Below are 26088 nucleotides of genomic sequence, written 5' to 3' on the forward strand. Positions count from 1 at the left end.
TCTCCTTAGAAGACGTTACCTTAGCGCGTAGCTGGCGAGGATTCCGTCAATCTGCTCTGAGTGCGCATTAAATTATAACTGGCCCCAGGGCCTTAATAAAGGACGGAACCGTGCTTTCCAAAGGACAGGCAGGACCACGGAACAAAGGTGGATCACGAAGAATTGCGTTAATAACATTGAATTATGTTTTCGACCTTTTACTTCAATTCTTCAGCTGATGTCAAGAAGTCTGCTCAGAACCATGGCCTTTGCACATTTCTCAAACCAGCCGCTCCTTTCGCAAGGACAGATCCGGACTCGGGCTCAGGGCTCTTGGAAGGCAATATTATCCGGCAAGAATTCAATGATTGAAAAAAATGAGTTATAGTTACCTTCTATTTGCATCCAATACTACTAATATTCCCTTTACTATGACGACATACAGTTTCCTTTTAAAATGAATGCACTTAAATAAAAAGACTTGCCTTATTAGTGTGGGTAATATAGGAATGTGACCGATATTGGGAAAATGGTACGTAAAAGATTGAAGATGGGAGGAATCCTCCTCTGAAATACTCCGAATATTTCCCTGTACATTAGTATCCATTTTCTCATCCAGAAATGCACGACTCCCCCTTTGGAGGACTGAAGAAGGGCAGGCCTTCTGCTAGTCGCCTTTCTTCCAGTAGCTTATTCTGCTTCTCACAGCCCCTCCATGTTATAGACGGAGAGAACGAGGTTTTGACAGTTTACTTGTTTAAGGACATACCATGTCAGTGCTCCAGCCAGGATTTCAATCGGGCGGTGGGGTGGGGTCTGTGTGGAGAATTCGGCAGTGGTGCAATTTCGTCCGCTACCCATCTGAGGTCATTCGGGGCAGGTCTCACTGGGGGAGAGTTCTGGAAGGTAAGAGCTCTGACATCTTTACCTCTTTAATCAAGGCCAAGATAAGGAAGAAGCTGTCGTTTCCTCCTGAGGAGAAGGATGCTGTCTGCCTTCTGGAAAGTCTTGACCAGAGTTTTGTCTGAGTGTAGGCAGATGGTGGGTTTTTTTTTTTTTTTTTTGAGGAAGATTAGCCCTGAGCTAACTGCTGCCAATCCTCCTCTTTTTGCTGAGGAAGACTGGCCCTGAGCTAACGTCCATGCCCATCTTCCTCTACTTTATACATGGGACGCCTACCACAGCATGGCTTGTCAAGTGGTGCCATGTCTGCACCCAGGATCTGAACCAGCGAACCCCAGGCCACCGAAGCGGAACGTGCGAACTTGACCGCTGTGCCACCGGGCCGGCCCCCAGATGGTTTTTAATGGATGTCCAAATGGAGAGGAAGTGAAGGCAGACAGAAGGAACCAAAGGAGGAGGCAAAAAGGACCATTCTGAGAGCTCTGATTCCTTGGGAGCTCCTCCTTCCCCGGTTGCTCCCCAGGGTGCCTATTTTTGGGATATTGAGATATTCTAGGCATTTTGCTAAGGTTGAAAGTGGGAAGTTTATAGCATCTCAGTCCTGACAGACAGATGGAAACAATTAACACCATGTCTTAAAAATCTCGATGTGGGAAGCTGCTCAGCAGGCCTGATGCTTAAAACCCCTCTCTGGGTGGTTGGAGCAGAGAAAGAGAAGGGAGGCAAGATATGCTTGGTACCTTTTACATACCGAGTGCTTTAATATAATCTGCCAACAGTTCTGTGAGGCAGCCGCTGTGACGAACCCTACTTCCCAGATGACAAAACTGAGGCTGAGAGAGGTTACGTATGTGCCCTGTACCCATGCTCACACAGTCAGGAAGGTAAGGATTGGGGATTCAACTTCCCAAAGCTCTTGTCTTTTTTTATCCAACAGATAGAGACTGTGGTAGGCTGAATGGTGTCCCCCGCCCCCAAAAAGATACCCACATCCTGATCTGAATATTATCTCCTATGGCAAAAAAGACTCTGCTGATGCGATTAAGTCTTGAATAGCAAGATGCAATCATCAGAGGCAGGCAGAGGGAGATTAAAACAGACAGAGGAAGACACGGTGATGTGACGACAGACGCAGAGATTGGAGTGACGTGGCCACAATCCAAGGAATGCTGTCAGCCACTAGAAACTGGAAGAGACAAGGCATGGAGTCTCCCCAGAGCCTCTGGAGGGAGTGCGGCCCCCCACACCCTGATTTCAGCCCAGCGAGACTGTTTTCTCCGAGAGAACACATTGTAAGCCACCAAGTTTGTGGTATTTGTTACAGCAGCTGCAGGAAACTCATACAAGGCCTGAGATAGAAGCCTGGGGGATAACATTTCAAGGACAGTGAGAGGGAGAGAGAATACCGAGGAAGTTGTGGGGACCGGGAGTCTAAAGTAACAAGGAGTGTTTCAAGGAGGAAGCAGTTGCACGCTGGCCTGTCCGAGGGACCAGGGTCTGTGTGCGTTGTCCCCACCACAGGCCTCCTCCGCGTCCCTGGATCCCATGTTCACGCCTTCTATTCCTGGGCAGCAGCACCTTGAACTCCCGAGCCAAGGAGAGCCTGGGAGGCCCCAGAGACCTTGGTCCAAATTCTGTCCCAATGCAGGGGCGTTTCGTAGGGCGTTCCAAAGGGATATAAACCACGCTAACCACCCACAGTTTAAGGCCAAAGACCATCAACGGTGCCTTGGTGGAGGGAGAGAAAGGGGAGGTAAATGAGGGCAAAATACTGGAACGTGACCAAAACCTCACAGTTCAAAAGCCATCAGATAGTCAGTCAAGAGACGGTCAGCCCAGCAGAGACACTCGCTTCTCTAGAAGCCAGCACCTGACAAAGCCTGTAAAGTATCAGGGCGACAAATGCACGTGGCGTGCCCTCCGGGAGGCAGCCTGATCCACCAGTGGGCGCTTGGTGACTGTCACTCAGCAGCTGACCGGGGGACATGACACGGTTCTTCCCGAGGGGGCGGGGGTAGACGTGAGCCTGGTCCTTGATAAAGACCATCTCCCCGTACAGGACTGGTGAGGGGTTCAGTGAGAGAAGGGTTAGCCCGCCGGCCCTCCAGCACCATTGCTCCCTCTTGGCTCCATCTCAGCAGAGGGACTGTCAAAAAGCCTTTTGCCCGCTGTGCACGGTGTGGGCGCATTTCTTCTGCATCTGGCAGGTAGGCTAAGTTTCCTATTGCTCCTAGGCAAAAATGCGAACTCCGTTCCTCTGCAAGAGGCATGGCAGATGGTCCCCTGCTGGGCTGTGGGACTCCGCCCAGCACCTCTATGCCCCTTTTCTCGTCTCCCTCACCATGCTCCTGCCCCCTCCGGCTCCTCTCTATTCTTGGAATCAGCCAACCCCAGGGAGTTGTGCCTGCTGTTCCCTCTTCCTGGAAAGCTTTTCGCACGGCTGACACCTTCTGAACCTTCAAGTCTCAACTCAAGTGTCACCTCCTGGAGGCACCTTCCCTGACCTCCCCAGCTCAAGTGGCCCCCACTCCAAAGGCGTGTTGTAGTGCATCGCGGTGTCTCCTTGGTCTTCATAGTCTTTCTCTCTGTCGGATTATTGTGTTTATCTGTTTAGCTGTTCGTTGTCTGTCCCCCTCTGCCTGTCCCCACTGGAATGTAAGCCTCACAAGCGTAGCATGTTACATTGTTCTCCGTTCTATTTGTAGCCCAGAGCTTAACATATACTAAGTCCTTGATAAGTATCGTAAATAAAGGGAAGGTTGAGGAAAGCGTGTGGGGACAACCTCAGGGATGAAGCTCAGGGCAGCTGCCATGTGGCCCACTGAGAGGGCGGTTCAAGCAGAAGCATTAAGGAGCAAGAGTGTGGGCGGAGCTTGTAGGCGGAGCCAGACCTGGGTGAGTGGCTGCCGGATGCCAGAGGTCAATAGGTGAGGGTCCCTGGCAGACAGGATGCACCACAGCCTGGGGGCTTATGGAAGGGAGCCTGAGGAAACCCCTGAGTGTGCAAGGGGGCCTCAGATGGAAAAGGAGACTCTTAGGTTATTAGATGACCACAGAAGCCTTCAGAGAAGGGAGTCAATACGGAGGATTCGGGCCATGGAGGTGAGACCCGGAAAGGTGCATGAGAGATCTTCAAGGGTGTGTCAACGAGCTGCCCCCAAAAGGCGTGTCCACTGGCTGCACGCTTTCCCTAAGCATCCTCAGTAGCGGGAGGACCAGGTTTATCTGTGCAGTGGGATCCCTCCATCCTTTAGATAGTTAACGATTCCCTTTTTAGTCCAGGGTACAGCAGTACCTCGCCCACTGCTTGGAGAGAAGCCCAGAGGCATCACGGCATGCTAGTGAAGGGCTGATGATGGCTGCTTCATAGTCTGAGTTAATGCACGTGAGGCCCTGGAACAGTGCCTGGCACACAGTAAGCGCCATGGAGCTTGTGTTGTTATCGGAGAAACTACCACTCCGCTGTGAAATGGAATTCGCAGTATTACACAGAGAGAACAATGTTAATGCCGAGCCCACTTGCTTCTTGAGGGCTAGTGGGCTGGAGAGAAGTCCCCGGAGCGATCCAAGTAGGCTATTCCCCATCTGAGTGGAGGGGTGTGCCTAGGGCCGCCAGGGAAATTCAGAACCCCTCATGCTTGGTTCCCAGGCACCAACTCAACCCTGTTGGCAGATCATGACATTCAGCTTTGACACTGGGGCCAGTCAGGAAGGGAGTTTGTACAAAAAAGTGGAAGGTACACCTTTCTTTCTGCAGTAGGATCATGCGTGTGCACTGGGACAAGTGTGACAATTGTTTATTTGTTTATTGTTTTGTTTGTTAATGGAAAGGGTGATGAAGAGTTTGCTGCCACACGCTCATGAGTTCAGGTTGCATTCCATGTGGAAGCTGTGATCCTGACACTTTGAACAATGAGAATGTCAACTTTAGGTCTTAGGGAGCTCTTGGCTCTGACAGCCAAGGGGTCCTTGATGGCCATCCTGGTCAGTTACATCGTTTTCTAGATGTTGGATGCTCCCTTATCTACCCTGGGAAGAAGGAAAGGATGCTTGGGACTTTCAACTGTTAGCATTTGTGGGCAGGATTTCTGCATAACTCTCTTCAGACGAGTCTAACAACCCATGAAAGTTGTTGGCATCATATTTCAAGAAAGGAGGTAGAAATGGAATACGTTCTTTTTGGATTTGCTTAAAAATATTTCTAACGGAGCAATGCTTGAAATTGCTTAAAACTTTTTATTGTGAAAGAACAGACACAGAGAACCGTTACGGCCAATGTGTAGCTTGATGAGTCATTATGAAGCTCATACCTTTGTGACCATCACTGAGGCCAAGAAATGGAACTTTTCCCCTGGTTCCAGAACCCCCTCAATCTGTTCTCACAGTCCCCTTACTTCCCCAGAGGTAACCATTATCCTGACTTTTAGAGTCACTCCTTCCTTTTGTTTCATTATAGTTTTATCCCTCAGATATACATCTCTAGACACTATATCTAGTTTTGCTCATTTTAAAGAAATTGATATGTCTTTTAATTACAAGTTCCCTTCATCTCTTTCTTTCTTTAAAAAAATTACTGAGATACAATTCACATACCGTAAATTTCATCTTTTTAAAGTCTACAGTTCAGAAGTTTTTAGTACGTTCATAATGTTGCATAATCATCACCACTAATTCCAGAATATTGTCGTCACCCCAAAGAAATCCTATTCCCATTAGTAGTCATTCCCCACTCCACTCTCCCCTAAACCCCTGCCAACTATTAATCTACTTTCTGTCTCTATTGATTTTCCTATTCTGGAAATTTCATATAAATGAAATCATACAATGTGTGTTCTTTAGTGACTGGCTTCTTTCACTTAGCATAACATTTTCAAGACTCATCAATCTTGTATGGCATAGATTGTGGTGATGGTTTCACAGGTATATACTTATCTGCACCCTCATCCAGTTGTATGCATTAAATATGTACAGATTTTTTTTTTTGCCAAGGAAGATTTACCCTGAATTAACATCTGTGCCAATCTTCCTCTATTTTGTATGTGGATTGCTGCTATAGCATGGCTGCTGGTGAGTGGTGGAGGTCCATGCCAGGAACTGAACCTGGGCCACTCAAGTGAAGCATGCTGAACTTAACCACTAGGCCACAGGGCCGGCCCTAACTATGTACAGATTTTTGTATGTCAATCATACCTTAATAAAGTGGTTAAAAAAAAGATTCAATCTCCTTGCAGTAAGTAGCAGTACTTTATTCTTTTTCATAGCCAAATAATATTCTGTGACATGCGTATACCACATTTTTATATCCATTCATCAGTTAATGAACATTTGTGTTGTTTCCACTTTTTGGATATTATCAATAATGCTGCTATGAATATTTGTGCACAAGTTTTTGTGTGGACATTTGTTTTCATTTCTCTTGGGTATATACCTAGGACTGAAATTGCCTGTCACATGATAACTGTGATTAATTCTGAGGAACTACTGAACTGTTTTCCAGAATGGCTACGTTATTTTACATTCCTCCAAGCAATATATGAGGGTTCCAATTTCTCCACATTTTTCCAACACTTACTATTGTCCATCTTTTTGGTTGTAGCCATCCTTATACATGTGAAATGGTATCTCATCGTGGTTTTGATTTGCATTTCCCTAGTGGCTAATTTTGTTGAGCATCTTTTCATGTATTTATTAGACACTCCTGCATCTTCTTTGGAGAAATGTCTATTCATATCCTTTGCCCATTTTTAAGTTGGGTTATTTGTCTTTTTATTGTTGAATTGTGAGAGTTCTTTATAGATTCTGGATACTACTCCTTATCAGCTATATGATGGGCAAATATTTTTCTCCCGGTTTGTGGGTTTTCTTTTTATTTTCTTGATACTATCCTCAAAGAATAGAAGGTTTTAATTTTGATGAGATCCAATTTGTCTACTTTTTCCTTTGTTGTTTGTGTTTTTGGTGTCATATTTAAGAATCCATTGCCAAACTAGGTAGATTTATCCCTATGTTTTCTTCTGAGATTTTTACAGCTTTTGCTCTGATATTTAGGTCTTTGATTCATTGTGAGTTAATTTTTATATATAGTATGAGGTACGAGTCCAACTTCCTTCTTTTATATTTAGATATCCACTTGTTCCAGCACCATTTGTTGAAAAGACAATTCTTTATTCATTGATTTGTCTCCTCACACTTGTTGGAAATCGATTGGCCATCAAAGTGCGGGCTTATTTTTGGACTCCTCACGGTGTTCCATTGATCTATATGGCTATCCTTATGTCAATATCACGCTGTCTGGATTTCTATAGTCTTATAGTAAGTTTTGAAATTGGAAAGTGTGATTTCAGTCTTGTTTGCCTATTATGGGTCCCTCTCATTTACCATATGAGCTTTAGGATCAGCTCACCAGTTTCTGTAAAATAGACAGCTATTTTGATAAGGATTGTGGTAAATGTGTGGATAAATTTGGAGAATATTTCCATCTTAACCATATTAAGCCATGTCTTTCTGTTTATTTGTCTTTAATATCTTTCAATGATGTTTTGTAGTTTTCAGTGTATAAGTCTTGTACTTATTTTGTTAAATTTATTCCAAGTATTTTGTTCTTTTTGATGTTTTCATAAATGGGATTTTCTTTGTTCATTTTCATTTTGTTAGTGTATAGAAATACAACTGAATTTTGCTTAATGATCTTATATCCTGCAAACGTGTGGAACTCATTTATTAGCTCTAATAGCGTATTTGTGGCTTCCTCAGAATTTTATGTATGGTATTATGTTATCAGTGAATAGAGAGTGTTTTCTTTTTTCTTTTCCAATTTGCATGTTTTAAAATTACTTTTCTTGACTAACTGTGCTGGCTAGAACCTCCATTACAATGTTGAATATAAGTGGTGAAAGGGGACATACGAGTCTTGTTCCTGATCTTAAGGAGGAAAGTTTATGTTGTTAGCTGTGGGCTTTTTTATAGGTGCCCTTTAGCAGGTAGAGAAAGTTCCCTTTGTTGAGTGTTTTTCTCATAAAAGAGTGTTGAATTTTTCAAATTCTTTTTCTGTATCTATTGAGATTATCATGTGATTTTGCTCTTTATTCTATTAATATCACATTGATTCATTTTCATATGGTGAGCCAACCTTGCGTTCCTGGGATCTACCTCACTTGGTCATGGTGTATAGTCCTTTTCCATATGTTGCTGAATTTGATTTGCTAGTGTTTTGTTCAGAATTTTTTGGTCTATATTCAAAGGGTTATTGGTCTGTAGTTTTTAAATGATTTTTTGCTGTCATTTTGGTATTAGGGTAATGCTGGCCTCATAGAAGGAGGTGAGAAATGTCCCCTCTTCATCTATTTTTGGAAAACTTTGTGACGTTTGGTGTTAATTGTTCATTCAATGTTTGGTAAAATTCACCAGTGAAGCCATGTGGTCCTGAATTTTTCTTTGCGGAAAGTTTCTTGATTGATAACTCAATCTCTGCTTGTTAAATATCTATTCAGATTTTCAATTTCTTCTTGAGTCAGTTTCAGTAGTTTCTATCTTTCTAGGAACTTTTCATTTCACCTCAATATCCTAATTTGTTAGCAATAATTGTCCATAGTATTCTCCTATAATTATTTTATTTCTGTAATATTGGTAATAATGTCCACTCTTTCATTCTTGATTTTAGTAATTTGAGTTTTCTCTCTTCTTGTCTTGGTCAATCTAGTGAAGATTTTTCAATTTTATTGATTTTCCCAAATAACCAACTTTTATTTTTGTCCCTTGTTGCTATTGTTTTTCTATTCTTTACTTCATGCACTTCCACTCTAGTCCTTGCTGTTTACTTTTAGCTTGATTGGGATTTACTTTGCTCTTTTATGTCTTGTTTCTTAAGATGGAAGGTTAGGCTATTGATTTGAGATCTTTAATTTTTGTTAATATGGGTATGCAGATGTAATTTTCCCTCGAAGCACTACGTTGGTTGCAACCCACAAATTTTGGTATGTTGTGTTTTTGTTTTATTAGTCTCAAAGCATTTTCTAGTTTTCCCTGTCATTTCTCTTTTGGCCCATAGGGTCTTTAGTACAGTCATGTGCCGCATAATGACGTTTTGGTTAATGATGGACCACATATACAATGGTGTCCCATAAGATTAGTACCATATAACCTAGGTGTGCAGTACACTAAACCATCTAGGTTTGTGGAAGTACATTCTGTGATGTTTGCACAATGACAAAATCACCTAATGATGCATTTCTCAGAATATATTCCCAGTGTTAAGTGGTGTATGACTGTATGTTGTTTAATTTCCATATTTGTCAATTCTCCAAATGTCCTTCTCTGATTGATTTATAATTTCATTCCATTGTTGGCTGAGTACATAATTTGTATAATTTCAATCCTTTTAAATTTATCAAGACTTGTTTTATGGTCTCACATATTGTCTTTCCTGGAGGATGTTTTATGTGTGCTTGAGAAGAATGTGTATTCTGCCATTGTTGGATGACAGGTTTTATTAAGTCTCTTAGGGTTAGTTGATTTATACTGTTGGTAAAGTCCTTATTGATCTTTGTTATAGTTTTTCTATCCATTAATGAAAATGTGGTATTGAAGTCTCTATCATTGTTGAACTGTCTATTTCTCCCTTCATTCTGTCAGTTTTTGCCTCATGTATTTTGAGGCTCTGGTGTTGATTCAAATATATTTATAGTTGTTATATCTTCGTGGTGGGTTGACCCTTTTATCATTACAAGATGTCCGTCATTGTTTTTGGTAACAATATTTGCCTTGAATTTTTTGTCTGCTATTGGAATAGTCAGTCTGGCTCTCTTTTGGTTGTTGTTTGCACGGTACATCTTTTTCTAAACTTTTACGTTCAACTCATTTGTGACTTTGAATCTAAAGTGTGTCTCTTATAGATAGAACATAGTTGGATCAACTTTTTAAAAAATACACTCCAAAAATCTCTGCCTTTTGATTGGTGTATTTAGTTCTGTTTACTTTTAATGTAATTACTGATAAGGTAGGGCTTACTTCTGCCATTTTGATATTTATTTTCTATAGGTCTTATGCCTTTTTTCCTCTCTATTCCTCCATTGTTGCTTGCATTTCCATTAAGTAGATACTTTCCCATCTACCATTTTAATTTCATCCTCATTTCTCTTACTATATTTTTTTGAGTTATTTTCTTAGTCGCCTCCCTGGGGATTACAATTAACAAGTTATAACAATCTACTTTGCATTAATATCAACTTAATTTCAATAGTTTATAAAACTTTACTCCTATATGACTCCATTCCTTACCCCCTCCTCTGTGCTGTTATTATCATACAAATCACATCTTCATGCAGTGGATGCCAATCAACACAGAGTTATAATTATTGCTTGATGAGGTTGTCTTTGAAATCAAAGAGGAGAAAAATGGGTTCCAATTAAAATACATTTTCACTGTCTTTTATATTTACCTATGTAATTACCTGTACCAGTACTCTTATTTTGTCATGTGGATTTGAGTTATTATCTAATATCTTTTCAGTTCAGTCTGAAGGACTCCCTTTAGTATTTCTTGGAGGGACGGTCTCTGCTAGTGAAAAATACACTCAGTTTTTGTTTGTATGAATATCTCTTAATTTCTCATTCAATTTTTAAGGATTGTTTTGTTGAATACAGAATTCTTCATTGGCAGCCTCCCCCATTCCCCCCCCCCCCCGCCCCCACCGCCCCTGCCAGTACTTTGAATATGTCATACAACTGCCTTGTGGCCTCCATGGTTTTTGATGAGAAAACAGCTCTTAATCATATTGAGGATTCCTGGTATATGGTGCTGTTTTCAATATTCTCTTTTTATCTGTTTTTGATAGTTTGATAAAATGTATCTGTCTGTGGATTTCTTTGAGTTTATTTTACTTGGAGTTTATTGAGCTTCTTAAATGTGTATGTTAATGTTTTCATCAAATTTGGGATATTTTTGGCCATTAGTTCTTGAAATATTCTTTTTGCCCTTTTCTCTTTCTCCTTTCCTTCTGACACGTCTATTTTGTATATTTTTATAAACTTGATGGTGTCCCACGGGTCTCTGATACTCTGTTTATTTTTCTTCATTAGTTTTTCTTTCTTCCTCAGACTGGATAATCTCAATCAACTGTCTTCAAGTTCACTAATTTTTTTTTCAGCCTGATAAAATCATCTGTTGATCTCCTCTAGTGAATTTTTCATTTTAATTATCATACTTTCCTTTTTGTTATTTTTCTTATAATTTCTCTTTATTGATATTCTCAGATAATTTAGAGATATTATTCTTATGTTTTCCTTTAGTTCCTTAGACATGATTTTCTTTAGTAATTTGAAATTTTTTTCTTTTGAGGAAGATTAGCCCTGAGCTAACATCTGCCACCACCCAATCCTCCTCTTTTTGCTGAGGAAGACTGGCCTTGAGCTAACATCTGTGCCCATCTTCCTCTATTTTATATGTGGGACACCTGCCACAGCATGGCTTGACAAGTGGTGCCATCTGCACCCAGGATCCGAACCAGTGAATCCCGGGCTGCTGAAGTGAAATGTGCAAACTTAACCACTGTTCCACTGGGCCGGCCCTGAAAATATTTTAAACAGCTAATATAAAGTCTTTGTCTAGTAAGTCCAATATCTGATCTTCCTTAGAAACAATGACTATTTGATTGCCTTTTCCCTCTGTTTATGGGCTACACTTTCTTGTCTCTTTGTATGTCTCATAATTTTTTTTTAAGTATAATTTTTTTTTAAGATTTTATTTTTTCCTTTTTCTCCCCAGAGCCCCCAGTACATAGTTGTATATTCTTTGTTGTGGGTCCTTCTAGTTGTGGTATGTAGGACGCTGCCTCAGCGTGGTTTGATGAGCAGTGCCATGTCCACGCCCAGGATTAGAACCAACGAAACACTGGGCTGCCTGCAGCGGAGTGCGCGAACTTAACCACTCGGCCACGGGGCCAGCCCCTCATAATTTTTTGTTGAAAACTGGACCTTTAAAGTAATATAACGTGGTACATCTGGAAATCAGATTCTCCCCATTCCCCAGGGTTTGTTGTTGTTGCTATTTGTTGTTTTTGTTGTTGTTGTTTGTTTGTTTAGTTACTTTCCCGAACTAATTTTGTAGTCTGTTGTCTTTGTCTTGTGTAGCCACTGAAGTTTCTGCTCAGTTAATTTAGTGGTCATTTAATGGTTGGGATTTCTTTAAGTACTTGGAACTAATAATTTTTACAGTCTTTGCTGAGGGGCTTTGTGTGGTGTGGGGACATGCCTTTAACACTCAGACAGTTGACACCCTGTCTTAGCCTTCATTTCATGCTAGCTCAGTCTCATGGTCAGCCAGAGGTGAGTGGTCAGGGCCTTTTCATGTCTTTCCTGGGTATATACACAGCCCTACACATGCGTGTGATCTTCTAGATTCTTGAACATCTCATTTCCCAGTTTCTTCTTTTAAGTTTTTGATTAGCTTACTATTTGCCCAACTGTTATTGCTGCCTCAGGCAGCTGCAGAGTTGAACAATTGCTGTTGATTGTTTTTGAGAAATGCCCCCAGGGAAAATATTGTTTGCACCGGGCAAGTTCTGAATCAGATCAAATAAAAACATACATTATGAGAGCAGATTTCCAGGGAACTGCCAGACAGGTCAAATAATGACAATTCTCTGAGAATGGGGTTTTGAAACATCTGCAACTACATTTTGACCCTTACAGTGTCTGCTAGGCTGCTTGTTTCACCACTGCTTTTATGGAGGGGAAGCTTTTTGGAGGTTCTTACTCTCGCATTCCATTACCTCATTCCCTCCTTTCCTTCTCTTTCATTTTTCTTTTTTTAAAGTAATTTATTTATTGAAAAACCTAGGCTTTTTGACTCGTGGAGTTTCCAAACTTTGGATTTTGCAATGGCATACTCTCTATGCAGTTCAATATGTCCTTTGTCTTCTGAAGGTCATAAAATGGCAGCTGGATCCAGACACCTTATCTGACTCAACTTTGGTCTCTGTGGTAAGACTATAGATGGTGTTGTGTTCCTTCCAAGGGAGACACAATGTTTGAATTTTTAGGGCAAATCTATAATGCAGTCAAAGTTATTTTCAAGCATGGTGGTAAGTTCATTTATACAGTAGTCTCCCCTTATCTGTGGGGTATACATTCTAAGACCCCTAGTGGATGCCTGAAACCATAGGTAGTACTGAACCCTATATATACCTTGCTTTTTCCTATACATATGTACCTATGATAAACTTTAATTTATAAATTAGGCACAATAAGTGATTAACAATAACTAACAATAAAATGGAACAATTATAACAATATACTGTAATTAAAGTTACTGTAGATCTTAGCAACCTCAGCATATGATTTTTTTTCTTTCCTTATTAAGTTGAGAACTTTCACCTTTTCCTAAAGGAAGCACTTTATGGCTTCTCTTTGGCATATCCAAATTGCCAGCATCACCACTCTTGCATTTTGGGACCATGATGAAGTAAAATAAGGTTACTTGAACACAGACACTGTGATACTGTGATAATCGATCTGATAACCAAGACAGCTACTAAGTAACTAATGGGTGGGTAGCGTATACAGTGTGGACCACTGAACAAAGGGATGATTCATGTCCCAGGAGGGATGGAGTGGGACGGTATGAGATTTCATCACACTACTCAGAACAGTGTGCAATTTAAATCTTATGAATTGTTTGTTTCTGGAATTTTCCATTTAATATTTTTCCACTGTGGTTGACCACAGGTAACTAAAACCATGGAAAGTGAAACTGCGGATAAGGGGGAGATACTGTATTCTAAAATTTAAAATAGGGGCAGAAATCTCACTCAACCAAGCGTAGGCCCATTTAACTGGCTGTTAGATAAGAAAAATTCAATGTGTTGGTTTGTGGATTCTGGAGCTTTTAGGATCCAAGACCACCTATAACTATAATAATTTTAGTAATATTTCAGTACTGTCTATTAATTACCTATGACTATTGGGTTAGAGTTGCCCAGTAATAATCATAAAAGTTAGTACTAATTTATACTAATTTAGTGCTATGCACTATTTTTACCCCTTTTACATACTGTGCATATTTTTCATTTGCCTCTGTTTGGTCTGTAGTAAATTGCAAATATAAATACATACAGTAAATACATTTTTCCCCTCCTATTCATGTGTTGGAAAGTGTTGACTATATCATTACGTTCAATGATTTCTAAATCCCCAATTTCAATCTCCTCATTTTGAAGGCTGGCACAAAATTCTGTGATGGGCAAAATATTGTTCTTTTGCTGGGTTGTAGCTATTCAAGAGGTGAGGTTAGAGTATTGCCACAGGGTGTATCTCCTGGCGAAGCAGCATGGCATCCTTAACCACTTCACACATATGTCTGTATTCATGTGCACACTCACTGTGATGTGTCCACGTAGGTGCTATTCTTGGTTACCTAGCCTGAGAGGCCTTGAACAGAACAACCACACTTAGGGCGGTACCTGACTTGTGGGGTTTTTTTTACACGCATGTTCAAATTTATTAATTCATGCTAATTTATCCTCCAAGGTGGTTGGTTGAACCAATTCACAGTGTCACCTGCAGTATATGAGAGTCTCACTCAGTTCCAGATATTCGCCAACAAGGGGTGACATTGGGTCTCTTATTCTTCTCCATTTAATTGGTGTGAAATTGTATCTCATTGTGTGTGTTTTTTTTAAAGTTAAACTTTTAATATGAGATAATGGTAGATTCACATGCATCGTAAGGAATAATACAGAGAGATCCTGTGCACCCTTTACTGAGTTTCCCTCAATGATAACATCTAGCAAAACTACAGTAAAATATCACAACCAGCATAATGGCATGGATGCAATGTCAGATCTGATTGTCATTTTCCGTTGCTTGTACTCATCCGTACGTGTGTATATGTGTGTGTGTGTGTGTGTGTGTGTGTGTGCATGAGTATTTAATTTCATGTAATTTCATTGCATGGGTAGGTCTGTGCGTACATCACCACAGTTGAGATCCGGAACAATTCTATCACCACAAGGATCTCATCTGTTGCCCTTTTCTAAGCACACCCACTTTTCTTCCTCTCATCTATAAGCTCTGGCAGCCACCAGTTTGTTCTCCATTTCTATAATTTTGTCATTTCAAGAATGTTATATAAATGCAGTCATACAGCATAGAAACTTTGGGATTGGGTTTTTTTTTCCCTCAGCATAATTCTCTGAAGATTCATCAAAGTTGCATGTGTCAATAGTTCTTTTTAATGGCTGGATAGTGTGCCACGGTACCACATTTTGCTTGATCATTCATCCGTTGAAGGACATCTGGGTTGTTTCCAGTTGGGCTATTACAAATAAAGCAGCTACTAACCTTCATGTATAGGTTTTTGTGTTAACATAAATTTCTATTTCTTTTGGATAAATTCGCAAGAGTGCCATTGCTGGGTGAATGGTAATTGCAAGTGTAGTTTTATAAGAAACTGCCAAACTACTTACAGAGTATTTGTCCTATTGTACATTCTCATCACCAATGGGTGAGTGATCCAGTTTCTCTGCGTTCCCACCTGCGTTTAGAGTCATCACAATTTTTTATTTTAGTCATTCTGGTAGGTGTGTAGTGACATCTTATGATGATGTTAATTCACATTTTTCTAGTGGCTGGTGATGTTAAACATCTTTTCCTGTATTTCTCTGTCATTTGTATATTCTCTTTGGTGAAATGTCTGTTTGCATCATTCGCCCATTTTCAAATTTCATTGTTTTCTTATTGATGAGTTTTGAGATTTCTTTATAAATACTCTATATAAGTGTACTTTGTCAGATATGTGGTTTTCCAATATCTTCTCCCAGTCTTTAGCTTGTCTTTTCATCTTTTTAACAGCATCTTTCTCAGAGCAAAGTCTTTAATTTTGATGAGGTCCAATTTGTTGAGTTTTTCTTTTATAGCTTGTGCTTTTGGGGTCAGGTCCAACAGCGCTTTACCTAGTCCTGGATCCCAGATCCCAAATATTTTCTCCCACTTTTTTCCAAAAAACTTATAGTTTTATGTTCTACATTAAATCTAGGATCCATTTTGAGTTAATTTTTGAATAAGGTGTGAGGTTTTTTTCATAATGGATACAGCACTATTTGTTGAAAAGGGTGTCCCTCCTTCATCGAATTATTATACAGAAATGATGGCCTCAGCCAGCCACACCAGCCTAGAAGATTTTAGTGCCACTTTTTTCTGGTCATAAAGTGACTGGAAAAACCCTTACCTTTCACTTTTTTGGTGAGATATTTTACTTTGAAATTCAGAGATTTCCTACTCGAGAATCATAATCTCGTCCCTTTGTTTTTGCTTTAATAAGCAGCCTTTTATTGTGGTCATAGAGATTTAGAAAAATGTGGCAGAAGGAGAATGCCTCATTCAGAAACCTCAAGCAGAGTTTGAAAAAAGAAGCAGGAGGGAAAAAAAAGAAAAGAAAAACAAGAGAGGGCCTGGACTTCCGCTTGTATTTGGTCACTTTTTACCTGCGTTGCCTCCGTCTGCTTCCCTGTCTGTAAATGGGAACCACAGTCCCTTCTCCACAGACGCCTTGCTATAGTAACATCCCACGCATACAGCTTCCGGTCCAGGTCCGGCCGGCTGCAGCACGCTTCTGGTCCCCAGGGGATGGATGGAAGAGCAAAGGTCTTTCTCCGGGGGGTCTGTCTCTCCTTCTGAGGCCGGAGGAGGCTGGTCTTAGAGGCGTGGTAGGGAGCTGAGCAGTTGGTGAGTGGACAGCTTAGATTAATATGTAGGATGCAGGGATGGGGGTGCCATAATGTGCTCCCCACCCCGCCCCCCACACAGCGCATCCGCCTCTGGGAGCCCTGGCTGTAGAGGAGATCAGTGACGTAGGGGATTAGGAAAAGTCTGCCTGGCCTCTTCCTGCTGCCCCCGCACCTGGGGCTCTCCGCCTTGGAGATTAGTGGATGACAGCTTTGCCAGGGGACAGACATTTAAATGTCAGCTTTCGTTTAAAGGAGCGGGTCTAAGATGAGAGGGAAGAGAAGATAAGCCTTCCTCCCCGCCTCCTCCAGCAAATCAGTCCCGTGCTTTCCCGTGCGTCCGAACCCTCTCCAAACTGGCGCCTTAACTCTTCCTTCTAAGGAGCCTCGCTCTGCAGGCAGGTGTGGTGGCCCTGAGAGATGGGGCAGGTGCTGGCCCCAAATGCAGAGCTGGAGGCAGCAGTCAGAGAGGGAAAGACGCGAATCATGTCTTGGAAGCATAGAAGGTTCTTAATCTACTTTCCCAGACATAGGAGGAGGGCAGTCAAGGGACCCCAGCAGGTGTAGGCAGCTCTTCGCAACAGCGCATGCCCAGCACTGAGGGCAGTGCCATTCTCGCGGTTCATTTGTTCGTTTCTTCATTGATTCCCTTAACCCTACATTTGGGAGTTTATTTACTTATTTGCACCTTCACTGGGGACCAACCAGCTGGCCCAGCCAGCCCCCCAGTGAATATTTCTGTAGCTTCTCTTGTGTACCTGGCCCGGTGCCCAGCCCTGGGGACACAAGTGATAAAAACACGGTGCCGCTGTGCTGCGGAGGAGGCTGGACCGGTTGTGGGCCAGAGCGGCGAGTGCTGGCCCTGGCACGCTCCTGGACATAGCAGGGGCTCTGCCACACGCGTGTCTTTGCAGGCATGAGCCCGACCTCTGTGACTCTGGCCAGTGCCCTGCAGGTCAGGGGCGAAGCTCTGTCTGAGGAGGAGATCTGGGCCCTCTTGTCCCTGGCTGCTGAGAGGCTCCTGGAGGACCTCCGTGATGGTAAGAGAGTGTTTGCGGCCGTTGAGTCACGGGGGATGATGTGAAGCTTCTCAAACAAGCACATTTCTGGCTGCTGCTTCTCCATCTGTTATCAGTCCAAAGTGTTAGGGCAAGTAGGCAAATGACACCCACCATGGAGCTGTGCTGGGAGGGCGGGCCCGTCTCGTGGACCCAGAGTTGAAAGAGTGGCCTCGTTCTGCCTTGAGATTGTATGTCTAGGCCTGGTCACTAGGGAGAGAGTGGGGGCAGCTCCGTGGGCCTCTCCCACCACCTGGACAGTCTGCGCATAACCAGAGATGGGAGGCAGCAGGTAGCCACGGGATCAGCGGACACCCCATACTGTCCTCCGTGAGATGCTGCGCCAGCTTGAGTCTCATCAGGAGAGAACGTGCACACTCAGTGGTCTAAACGAGATGAGCGTGTGTTAATATAAAGAATTCTTAAACTCCGACCGAAGAATAACTGTAAGATATAAGAAAAGTCCACATAGTCCCCCAGGGCTGAGGGCTGTACCCAATGAGCGACAAACTTTGAAGGGAAGCTCCCTCCCCAGGTTGGGGTTCAGATGTGCCGGAGTTGCTGTGTTTGCAGCCCGTGATGACAGCTGCTCTGCCTGGCCATGGTGGTCTGCAGGCACTGGACAAGCCGGGCGCAGGCGATCGCCAATAGGGGCGGGGTGACTCTGGGTGGAGCCGGGCGCAGGCGGGCACAGGCCAACACAGGTGAGCCCCAGCTCCGGAGCCGGGGCGCGCGGGAGGCCTGGAGCCCGCAGCGTCTGTGTAGACGGGGTCGCAAGAAGGCGATCGCTTGGCTGAGGGATCACGCGTCCTGGACGTGTGTCGGGGCGGAGCGTCACCCGGTGTCCCCAGCACACACCGCTGATCCCCCCAGAAACGGCAGGAGAGCCCGCCCCCGCGCTGTCTCTCCGGCGCCCCCTACTGAGAAAGCTGAGCATCGCGCTCGCTGAGAAGGAGAGATGCTGAGGGGGGAGCAGGTACTGAAAGATGGAGCTGCGAGGCATTAAATCTATAACTGGAACAAACACTGGATGCTCATACTCAGAGTTCAGCTCAGAAGTCACGCGTGCTCCCCCCATGTGAGACCACACATGCGCAGTCAGGGTGAGTGTCTAGCTGGGGAGACAAGGGAGGCTGCGCACCCGTACCTACAGCTCCATCTCCTCCCAGAGCCTTCACGCCCTCTTCCCCGCCCTGGAGGTTCCGATGAACAGCTACAGTGTGCCCAGAAGACCAGCTGCCTTGGTCCCTGGCTTGGCCCCAGGCCACTCAGAATTGTGCTAATTTCCAGGTGGATCTGACCTCTTTACATTTTACTTTGGGACTCTTGGCCCCTGATGAACACTGATGCAGGTGCTGTTATCCCGGCCACCTCTGCACCCACCTTCTGTAACACCTGCTCCTGGCACACACGCATCAGGGCTGAGTTTGTTCCGCTCCGTGGTTCCCCGGGTCTTGTTCGCTATCCCTCCCAGAGGAGGATCCTGCAGGGCACCCCCCCCCCCCCCCCGCCCCAGGCATGGTTCCATGCTGGCCCTCCAGACAGCCGCCTGTCTCTACCCCCCCATCACTGCCTTGGTTTCAGATTCCTCGGACTATGTGGTCTGCCCCTGGTCGACCCTGCTTTCTGAGGCCGGAAGTCTTTCTTTCCAAGACCATAGTTCCCATGGAGAGGCTGCTCCTTTCAAGGCCCCTGAACTGCTTCAGGGACAGAGTGACGAGGAGCGGCCGGATGCGTCTCGGGTAAGGCGTGTGGCGTCTCTGCAGCGGCCTCCGGCCCCACCTCCAGGAAAGCCTGCGTCTAGGACCTCGGACCTGTCCTGGGGGTGGCATCCCCTGCTCCCAGCTCAGCCCAGAGGAACACCGGACAGAATGAGTTTTAAAGAATTTTATTCCCAGACTGTCTTGCCAGTAACTTATTAGCTCTTAGATGAGGACAAGTCAACTTCTCTGAGCCCTAATTTCTGCATCTTTTAAGTGGGGTTAATATGACCTAATCCACGAGCTTGTTGTTAACATTCAAGAAGAGGTGTTGGGAAAGCTGTGGGTAGATGGTCTGGCACATTGGTTCCATTGGCAACATGTAGCAAAACCCCTCAAAAGGACCCAAAAAGCCCTCAACTAGGAATTTATCCAAAGGCATGAGTAAAGATTGATTTAGCTGCAGCAATGTTTATTGTTGAATTGTTGACATTGGTGATAAATTGGAAACCAACTACATGTTCAATGAGAGTGGATGTGAAACAAGATAGTGTTAAAATGAGGCTGTAGAAGCTTGTTGAATGACCTGAAAAGAAATTAAATATATGCATTTACGATGTGATCCTAGTTGTGTAAACACACACAGAGGGGGAGAGAGAGCGGAAGTTCTAAAAATATACGCACCAAGGTGTCTGAGTGATTATTTCTGGATGGCAACATCAGTGGCGAATTTTGTTTTTTCCATGGACATGTTTTGCTTCTGAATAGCAGAAAGTTCTAGTAAACATTATTTTCAATTTGATAGAGAAGGAACTCCAAGGAGAGAAGGGTGGAGGACAGGCGCACGGTAGGCATTTCCTCGGTGCATTCTGTTCCTTTTTTCCTTGTCATTTCATGGGAGAATAGGGCCCCAGGGGCTTCCAGGTTTGGTCGGTCTGGGCCCACGTGTCTCCAAGTCGGATGACAATAGAGAAAGCATTGGAGTCCCAGTTGCAGTGGCCCCGGCTCCATCACCCCCCCTCCCCCCCCGCCCCGGGACTCCTGGCCCCTGCACCCTTTCCTCACGGCCAGGATCCCAGGGCTCCTGTGTTGGGTGCAGACTGGGTGCCTCTCAGATACCCTCTGTTCAGGCCTCTCTGGTGAAGTTCCACTCACACCAAGTTGCCTCCTACTCTCTGGACTCAGTTAAGATGCCACATCCTGAGCCATGGGATCTGACTTTCTGAGCCACCACCTGAGGGGCCTGCTGGTGCAGCGTGAAAGGGCAGGGGACCTAGTTTCCCAGGGGGTGAGCCTTAACCAATGGCAAATGAGAGTTGGGAGGGAACTGAGAAGATTAATTCTCCCCTATATCTTTCCTCCTGAACTGCTTCGAGATGGGCGAGTCTCAAAAGCTTCCAGAGGAGTTCTGAGTGCTAGGAAGCTAGGTCTGCTGTCCTTCCTGCTGCGCTCTGTGGCTTGTTGCAAGGAGATGGCCAGCATGGTGACCCCAGCCATCACATCTGCTTTGCTTCCCTTCCCCTTTTCTCTTCACCCTCATTGCCCTGAGTTTATAGCCCCTGAATGAAGTATCAGTACTTAATCCTTGCCTCAGGCTCTGCTTTCTACAGGACTTGAGCTAAGACAGATCTTGAGTGCCCCTGGGGTCCTTCCCCATCCCTCCCAGCATCCCTGGTGAGGAACAGACATCACCCTCCTGGCTTCAGCCTGGCCTCCACTGAGTGTCTTGTGAAGGCCTAGTGGCTCCTCTCCTCAGAGCATCCTTGAGCTGAGCTGAGCTGGAGGAAAACATCCTCCTGCACATGTTCCTCCATGCAGAGGAATGAGGGCTCCAGGAGTTCTTAGGGTGAAGGAATAGGCTGAGCTAACAACTGGGGAGGTGTGTTGTGGGGGTGTGGCTTAAGGGCCGCAGCCGCCAGCCTTGGGCCCTGTTCCTGCAGCCGGAGGGCAGGGTTACCTGGCCGTTCTCTCTCTTACAGCCTCCCTGCCCCTCAGTTCCATTAATTATCGTTCCCTTCTGTTCATCGCAGGCTCCTCTCTTTGTCTCACTTGGCTCAGGTCCCGTGGTGGGGGGAGTGGGGGTTGGAGGCTCAGGAAGGTGGTCCCAGGAGAGGCGGTGCTCAGGAGCCTCCCCGGCCCTGGGCCCCATTCTGAGGTTTGAAGGGTGCACCTTGACACCTCTCCTCGGGCCAACACGGGGGAAATTAAGACATTTCCCCGACTCCTCGGGATGTTAGGCCCAGGTGCAGGGGAAGGTGTGGGCAGGTCTCTAACTACAAGTCATTCATTCCACTGTCACCCACCCCATGCTCATGGCAGACATCACCAATCGATCATGGCTTCTTTCCCACTGAGCCGGGAGTGGCCTTCAAAATCCTTCTGACCACCCTTCTCCGGGCGGTGTCCACCAATGGGCTGGATTTGGGATTTGGGGTGAAGCCTGCTGTCTTGTGGCCCTGGGCTTTGCTCTGGGACACTTTTAGAGCCCTGGGAACCCAGGTAGGTGCCTAGGTGTGGACGATGCCTCTGGTGGGGCTCAGGACGTCCACTTGCGGGGTCATTTCTCCGGATGAGGGTGCAGCTTGCGAGCCTTCCTGCAGGTGTCACCCAGATGGGGGACTGACTGGTTCAGGGGCACAGACTCAGACGAAGAAGAGGCCTAACGGGCGCATGGGGCTCGGGACGCGAGCCCCTGATCTAGAGATGTGAACTCCGGAACCAAGCCCGCTTGTGTTGAACTCCACAGGTAGCCCAAGTGACCGCGTGGTTTACGTACCGTGCTTGTTAATCCAGCCTCTTCCTTCCAGAGCCCCACAAGCCTTAAGGTCTGGAGAGAGACCTCAGGGGGCTGTGCCTGGTCGGTTATAATAGAAACCTCACGATAATACACACTGACATTTAGTGAGGACGGCGTGTAACCCAGGGGCGACACAGCCCAGTGGCTCAGGGCAGGGGCTCTGGCTCCGTGTTCAAGTCTAGGCTTTATGTCTTCTTTGGGCCAGTTCCCTAACTTGCCTTTGCTTTAGTTTCCTTCTTTGTAAATTGGGGACGATTAAAATACTTGCCTCCCAGGACTGTGGTGAGGAAAATAAGTTAATATTAGTGAAAGACGTAGGGCAAGCCTGGGTATATTATAAGAGCTCCATGTCCAATAATAATGATAACACTTATTATTATTAATACCATCTTTAGGTACTTTTTACTCAATCGTCCTAAGTTTTCAGGCAGAATACTCACTTCAAAGATGAGGAAACTGAAGCTCAGAGAAGTCAGTGCTCTTCTATGACACCATGTTGCTTTGTGACAACATAGGATGCTTTTCAATCAGGTTGAATAACAGTGTGTCAAGAAGAAGAAAGCCTAGAACATGGTGGCTGGAACCACAGATATAATTATTATTTACTTAATGAGAGGTTTAAGGATTGGTCAGCAGCTTAGTAAATGTCATCAAGGTTCCAGGTGTATATTTCCATTCTACTCTCATTAGCTGCTGCCTTTTTGTCCTTAGACTTGTTGCCGCCTGGTCACAAGATGGCTGCCATGATTCCAGGTATCACATCAGTGTTCAAGGCAGGAACAAGGGGGAAAGCATGGACCAGTCCCATGTGCTCCTATTGCCAGTGAAGCAAAAGCTTTCTCAGAAGTCCCCTAACAGACTTCTCAGATGTCTTTCGCCAAAATTGGGTGTCATGGTGACCCGGGTCTTCAGCCTCTAGAGTCAGAGGCAGCAAAGTTTCAGGGAGCTGCAGATGGCTGTTGGGCTAGCCAGCCAGCAGTGGGAATTGCATGGGAATTATCCCACGTGGGAATTGCGTCATATGTCGTCTGCGGGATGGTGGAGCAGCAGAGGTGACTGGAGTCTAATCACATGCTTTTCTCTCGGGCAGATGCACGTCTATTCTCTAGGAATGACCCTCTACTGGTCAGCGGGCTTCCATGTTCCTCCAGACCAGGTCTGTACCCACGATCCTCGCCGCCTCGCCAGGTGGTGCCTGTGGCTTGGTTTAGCGGTTTTGGCCGGGGCAGGGGAACTCTGGGCCTCCGCTCCATGCTCCCGGGTTCTGGGAAAGCACTGCCAACCGATGCCAGACCTGCTCCTGCCCAGTCCAGGAGGAACCTCCAAATCCATCCACGTGGCACCCTAGGCAGCCATGATCTGGGATTGGCAAGCGAGAGATGACGTATCTGCCACTCCCACTCAGAGACTAGCGAGCAGGAGAGTTTTACAGATGCTGACGACGCAGAGTCAGACAGCGGGTGAAGCCCCCTCCTGCAGTGGGAAGCCTCCCGGAAGAGGGTCTGGTGCCCCATCGATTCGGGACAGTGCTCCCCGGATATCTTCCTCTCTGAGATCTTTCAGAGTGTTTTCTTAGAGACGCTGGGAAGGCTTGAAGCACAGAAAGGTTTAAACTTTATCATGGTATTTTACAAAATTTTTGACGACAGAATATGTGTGCAAAATTTTCATCTGACGCTGTAAGAATTCCTTAGAAACCAGTGAAACAGGAGCACACGCTGGAGACCTGCCTGGCCTGCCCATCTTCCTCCCTGCCTCCCTTCCTCCCTCTCTCCCTTCCTTCCTCCCTCCCTGTCTTCCTCTTTTCCTTCCTTCCCACCCTTGCTCTCCAATGTAACATCCCAATGCTTCTCTGTGCTCCTTCTAACACAGACACCTGCTCACATTCCTCCTCCTGTGACTTCTTCCTCGGCTCCCCTCGACCCACGAGGTTACTTCCCACTCCTCAGCAGGACACACCTGGAGCCCAGAGCTGGGCTCCTCCCTGTGGGGCTGGTCCCTCTCTGGCCCTCTGCTGTATCAGGCCTGGTTTCATGGGCATGTGGCCTGTGTAACAGCACGGGGCCTGCGCTTACAAGGGCCCCATGCTTGATTTAATGCTCTGCTGTCAGCGTCTTGAAATCCTTCTCAATCTTGAACAAGGGGCCCCACTCCTGCCCATGGGCCACGTCCTTTCAGGCATACGCCCACCTTTGCACGTTTCTCCCTCCACCTGAGGCCCGCTCCTCCACCTTTCTCCTTGTTAATTAACCCCAGCATACTTTTTGAAATACAGTCCAAGCTCCTCCCTCCCTCCCCAGCCTGGGTTAGGCTCCTTCCTCTGTGTTATTTCCATGTCTTGTGCTTCCCGAGACCAGAGCACTTATCACCCTGTCCTGTCCTTGTCTCTTTAAGTGACCGCCTTTCCCAGCAGACTGTGAACTTCCCGAAGGTGGGCCTGTCTCCCACCCCTGTCCCAGGAGCTGGGCAGTCCCCGGCACGTAAGGGCACTGCTGTTCAGGGCAGGACTCAGTGGCCTGGTCACATGCCAAGAGAGGAATTCACAGCTGATGCTCCATGGCAGACATGGTAGTGCGGCCTTGACCTGGAAAAGGGCCTTCAGTATGGGTGGGTGTGAGAAAAAGCCGGACTTTGAGTCTGACTTTGAGCTCTTCCCCATATAGATGGTGGCCACTTAAACACATGAGAGTCATGCTCAAGAAAACATCGATTTTCTCTTTTGCTCGATGTGCACACATTACGTCAAGTTCAGCCAAGATTACTGAGCACTTGGGCTGACAAAAGCCACAGTTGGTGTGTTTCTGGAGCTCACAGTCCAGGGAAAAAGGGCCCATGCGACCCACCTAAATAATTTGGCAAAATGACAGGCCGCCCAGGTGAATGTGAGTGACAGGCTAACCCCTGGGTTGATCTGGGGCGCTCGGCGTAGGTGGAAATCCGTGGTGCGGAGGATGTATTTTTTGGGAGTATCCCAAGCACATGTTGGGGCTCTCTGTGCACAAAGGATGCTCCAGCTTAGACAGCAGCAAACGACACAGCAGGTGCAGATAATTGCTCTGCATCTTGAGGCCCCGGTGACCTATCTTCCGCCTGTCCCTAACTCTCGGGGAGGAGCAGGCATCCGTCTAGTGGGGACGAGAACGCCCATTTCGGTCAGCCCACTGCGCTCTGCCGAGGCACCGGCCCAGGGGCTGAGCCCTGTGCCTCCCGCCCTCCCCTGTCCCCAGCCTCTGCAGCTCCGGGAGCCGCTGCACTCGCTGCTGCTGACCATGTGTGAGGACCAGCCCAGCAGGCGGCTGCCGCTGCCGGCCGTTCTGGAAGCTTGCCGGCTGCACCAGGACGACGCGGCCATCTACCCAGCCTCTGCCAATCTGCATGTGAGACAGCTGGTCAGCGTGGTTCTGGGCTCCGGCTCTGAGGTCAGTGTGGATCCGTGCTGTCCAACCCAGGAGCCGTGGGAAACTGTTGACTTAGCTAAATTATAGTTAGTGACAATGAAATCAAATGAAAAATTCAATTCTTCAGTCCCACCTGCCTCTATTCAAGTGCTCAGTCGCCACAGGGAGCTGGTAATGACCGTATCAGACACGTCAGATCTAGAACATTCCTGTCAGTGCAGTTCTCTTGGGCAGGGCTGGCGAAGACCTTCGGGCAAGCCCCGATTTCTAATGTGGCTAAGACCCCTGGGATCTTGGAAGAGCCTCTCTACATAAAAGCAGTCGTGTCTACAACCCGTGCGTCAGTTCCCCTCTCAAAATTCAGCTCCGTGCCTGCACAGTGCCTGGCCGCCCCCTCCCCTCTGCCACCTTGTGCCTGCAGAGGGTCCGCTTGTTGCGCTTGTCACACTATCTGCTTGCTGCCCTGTGCCCTCCCTGGCGCCTAGTGAGGGGCCTGGCACGTGGTGGGCATTGACTTAGGCTGGGTTCCCTTGA

At 45.9% G+C, this 26088-nt stretch overlaps 1 protein-coding gene across 1 annotated transcript in view; it reads left to right on the forward strand.

Annotated features, from left to right (window-relative positions):
- FRMPD2 (FERM and PDZ domain containing 2) overlaps positions 1 to 26088 on the forward strand; it is a 122263-nt gene that overhangs the window by 21922 nt on the left and 74253 nt on the right. Inside the window, exons 2-5 of the mRNA XM_070265282.1 lie at positions 17516 to 17641; positions 19244 to 19401; positions 23247 to 23312; positions 25384 to 25575. Of these exons, the coding sequence (XP_070121383.1) occupies positions 17516 to 17641; positions 19244 to 19401; positions 23247 to 23312; positions 25384 to 25575 (542 nt within the window). The remainder of the gene's footprint in view (positions 1 to 17515; positions 17642 to 19243; positions 19402 to 23246; positions 23313 to 25383; positions 25576 to 26088) is intronic.

The sequence above is a fragment of the Equus caballus genome, chromosome 1 (assembly GCF_041296265.1).
Source record: "Equus caballus isolate H_3958 breed thoroughbred chromosome 1, TB-T2T, whole genome shotgun sequence".
In the NCBI taxonomy this organism is placed as follows: domain Eukaryota; kingdom Metazoa; phylum Chordata; class Mammalia; order Perissodactyla; family Equidae; genus Equus; species Equus caballus.